General features: G+C 43.2%; 1 protein-coding gene across 1 annotated transcript; it reads left to right on the top strand.

Moving 5' to 3' along the window:
* The first annotated feature begins 972 nt into the window (after window positions 1-972).
* Window positions 973-3,535, top strand: LOC118698818 (fibroblast growth factor 13-like). The gene is made up of 3 exons (XM_036402359.2): window positions 973-1,041; window positions 1,499-1,697; window positions 2,134-3,535. The coding sequence occupies exons 1-3, from the start codon at window positions 973-975 to the stop codon at window positions 2,268-2,270; spliced, it is 405 nt and encodes a 134-aa protein (XP_036258252.1). The 3' UTR covers window positions 2,271-3,535.
* Window positions 3,536-3,837: the final 302 nt, after the last annotated feature.

A 3,837-nucleotide genomic window follows, 5' to 3' on the forward strand; every position in this document is an offset into this window, starting at 1 on the left:
CAGTCTCGGGGATGAGGGGCTCTGCTTTAGGGCCCAAGCACCTGGGAGAGAATAGGGAATTCTTACAGCCTTAGAAAGGGCCCGGGTCCCTGGCAGTCTCGGGGATGAGGGGCTCTGCTTTGGGGCCCAAGCACCTGGGGGGAATGTGTCTGGTAACTGGGTGTGTTATGGAGAGGTGTATTTCTGTTTGTCAAGAGAGGATCCAGCCCCTACAGCTCCTGCAGGGCTGCTGCTCACTCTGAGGTGAACCTGAGAGCTCCAGGGGAAATGTTGGGGTTCTGTTTGCAGTCTGACCCTCTGCTGCTGTATACAAGCAGGCCTTTTGTACCCAAACCAGCTCCAAATTACTGTACATAAACCATAATCTGCCAGTGGGAGCACTGTAGTTTTCCATTTTGCTGCTAATTGGATGATATCCTTGCAATAGTCTTTGTTACCATGGCTGGTGCTGGGCAGAGAACAGTGAGGGAAGGCTTTTATGCAGAAATCTTACAAAAATGCAATGACTGTCCCTATTTGACAGCAATTGAAACCAATTGTCAATTAACTAAATAACAACCAATTAGCTTAAAGGGAAAAAAAAAAGAAAATTGCTTGCTTCACATTCTTTGTTGAAGCAAATGCCAGTCAGAGAATGGGAGCTTTTTTCTTTCTCTTGTAAAGACAAAATGGCAAAAGATGTGCAGCAAATGCAGAGTGGTGGGTTTCCTTTTTTTAATACCATCCTTTTCTCACATGAGAATATTTTAGAAACTAGATAGGAATATCTTAAGCTCCTGAGACATTTAATTTCCTGTGATATTTTAAAATCAAAATTACAATCATTATACAAGCACAATTTTTCCTCCTTTCTTTCACGCCCCTGTGGGGTACTGGCAGCACGAGGGCAGCTCCCCTGCAGCTGGCTGCCTTCACAAGGGGAGGCCAGCAAACATCTGGCTGCTCTGTGGTGCACACTGAGGCACGGCTGAGATGGTAACGAAGACCAAACCCTTCCCCTTGCATATTTTGGAGTCCATAGCTGAGATGTTGCCAGAGCTCGTAACGTTCAAAGGCCAGAGGAGCCAGGGCTGTTGGGGTTAGGGAGAGAAACCATTTAGTGCTGGCACGGGTGCTCTGCTCAGCTGAGGGCAGCAGGTAATGCACAGAGCTCCCTCTGGGCTCTCCCTGCCTGCAGGGCTGCACCACAGCCGCTCCCAGGGACACAGCTCCGTGTCTGCCTGACATCCATTAGCTGCACCAATCAATAAATCCTCTGACTTTTTACTCATTCTTCACAAAGATCTTATTACATTCTGCTTAGAGCTGCTCACAGCATCATTTCACAGGTTTCAAATTGTGTTACTCCTTTGTTAATACTTGTAGGACCCATGTTTCATAACTGGATGGTTGAGGATGAGAGGTATGACTTCTAACCATTCAGAAAGCACTGGATGTTGGATGCTTTTTCATTAACTGATGTGAGATTTGCACATATTGATCTGTTGCTTTTTTACAGGAACATTTTACACCCGAATGCAAGTTCAAAGAATCAGTATTTGAAAACTACTATGTGACATATTCCTCAATGATCTACAGACAGCAACAGTCTGGCCGGGGTTGGTATTTGGGTCTTAACAAAGAAGGAGAAATAATGAAAGGAAACCACGTGAAGAAAAATAAACCTGCAGCACACTTTCTTCCAAAACCCTTAAAAGGTAATTGCTTGGGTTTGCTCCATTCATCTGAACTGATACTGTGTTGTGTTTAATTCCTGTGCTTGTATATTTGACATGTCCAGCTGCTTACATAACAGAGTGTAATGTTCTGTAACGTGGTGTTTGTCTCAGCAGAGTTCCAACAGGTTAAATCACAACTACTGACAGTGCTTCTTCTCTGTTTGTAAGGAAATGCTGATTTTTGTCAGCTTAGCTCTGTCCTGCAGGGCTGTGTAAGTGCAGTGGGAGAGGGAGGAGTGGTTTTCCCCTTCAGTAAAATGTCCTTCCACCGAGGAGGGTCTCAGAGGTTCTCAGGGAGTGGTTGAATGGAAGGGCTCTCCCCGCCCTGGGCGTTTGTCTCTCCTTGCACTGCGTGTCAGAGCTGCTTTGCCCCAGCCCCAGCTGTGCTGATGTTCTGCTCTCTCTTGCCTTGCAGTGGCCATGTACAAAGAGCCTTCCCTCCACGATCTCACAGAGTTCTCCAGGTCTGGAAGTGGGACCCCAACAAAGAGCAGAAGCGTTTCAGGAGTGCTAAACGGGGGTAAATCCATGAGCCAGAACGAGTCCACGTAGCCAGGTTGAGGCCAGCCAAGTGCTCTCTAAAGAACCTTACCTCTGGATGCAGTTGAATTCTTACTCGCAGTCTTTCATCCAAACCCTCAGGTGCCCAGGACACGGCACCAGCTCGCATAGGTCACCCGTTTATCAGCCATTAGATCTTCTGGTTGGCAAAGGATAATCCCCAGGCATGTAGAATGTGCTTGTGCACACCACAAGGCAGTTGGACAGCAGCAGACACAGCTGGGGGAAAGCCTCCGAGAAGAAATGTCCAGCTCTTTCTCTCTCTCACTTTTTCTTTCTCTCTTTTTCTCTCTCTCTCCTATGCTTTGTGGAAAACGAAACAAAAACATTTCACAGCATTCACTGCTGATAAGAATTTGCTTTCCAACTCAGAAAAAGACCACTTTTGCTCTTCAAAGGAAATTTTAATGCTTGTATGTTTTATAGGGGCAAACAAAAAACAAATACGTAAACTCTGTTGTTTCCTTGGCTTACCGTTTTATATCTAAGGCTTGATTAAAAAAATGTATCCTTTAATTTGGAATAGTGCAACTTTTTGATTTCTGAACTCCAATGGGTCTTTAAAGCTATGTCTTTAAAAAAAATAATTCAAAATTCAGGGTTGGAACTGAGAGTTGGTGTCTCAGGCTCAAGCAAACAGTGTTCTTGTGGTTTTAAACACAATGAAATATAAATTTTTATAGATTTGTAGTTTCTGGTAAAGTTCTTGTGCTAACCCCAGTCTGTAGGAATTGAGTTGTTTTGTCATCCCAAGTGGAAGTTAACAGAAAGGGATAAAATTATCCTCCAGTGTAGATTTCTCTTAATTCCATTTTGTGTGTCATGTTAAACTATCGTTGTGGCTTCTTTTCTAAAGACAGAAACTGTGGAATTAAGGTGACTTAATTTTTTTATAAGAAACGTCTTATTTGTAAAAGTCCTTTCACTGTAACGGGCACGTGAATATTGTGTAGGAGGAAGCGTTAGGACAGGCTACCCCTAAACAACATATACTTATACTGCTATTGGAAACAATCCTTTAAAAAATGTAGTTAGGTTTCCATTTAGGTCATCATGTCTGTTGCATGGGAGAAAGTTGGAATATTGGCATAGAGTTGCATGATGTGTCAGATTTTGTGCATTAATCATCGTTGGATTCTGTGCTCCAAAACTGAATTAGTTCTGTGCAGGCAGCTTTCTGCCTGGTACAAAAAAGTTGTTTATTATTTGTTGTATACACAACCATGCACTGAATAAACTATTTATATTAAGATGTACTTTTTAAAAAAGCTTGTTTGATTGTATGCTGTACATCCATGGTTAATTTGAAGGGAAAAGGGTTGGTAATTAAATTATAAAGTTACAAAATGTTCAAAATTAATTGTAATTAATGTTCAAAATCTTTCTGTGTGACGGTCATTCCCTGTAACGCCATACATACAGAAATTCAAACTTTCTTTGCTTTTGGGCACTGTCAGAGCTGGTCCTGCGTGTGCCCAGCTGAGATACTCAAACACAGCCACACTTGGTGTCTCCAGGCCTTGGGAATGAGCTCTGAGCTGAGCTGAGCTTTGCTGAG

The sequence above is a fragment of the Molothrus ater genome, chromosome 14 (genome assembly GCF_012460135.2).
Source record: "Molothrus ater isolate BHLD 08-10-18 breed brown headed cowbird chromosome 14, BPBGC_Mater_1.1, whole genome shotgun sequence".
Lineage (NCBI taxonomy): Eukaryota > Metazoa > Chordata > Aves > Passeriformes > Icteridae > Molothrus > Molothrus ater.

Bases quoted from the DNA above. Each gene is read 5' to 3' on its own strand.
- LOC118698818 (XM_036402359.2), top strand. From the start codon at position 973: ATGGTAACGAAGACCAAACCCTTCCCCTTGCATATTTTGGAGTCCATA. The intron at 1,042-1,498 runs GTAACGTTCAAA...GCTTTTTTACAG, and splicing joins CTGAGATGTTGCCAGAGCTC to GAACATTTTACACCCGAATG. The intron at 1,698-2,133 runs GTAATTGCTTGG...CTTGCCTTGCAG, and splicing joins TCTTCCAAAACCCTTAAAAG to TGGCCATGTACAAAGAGCCT.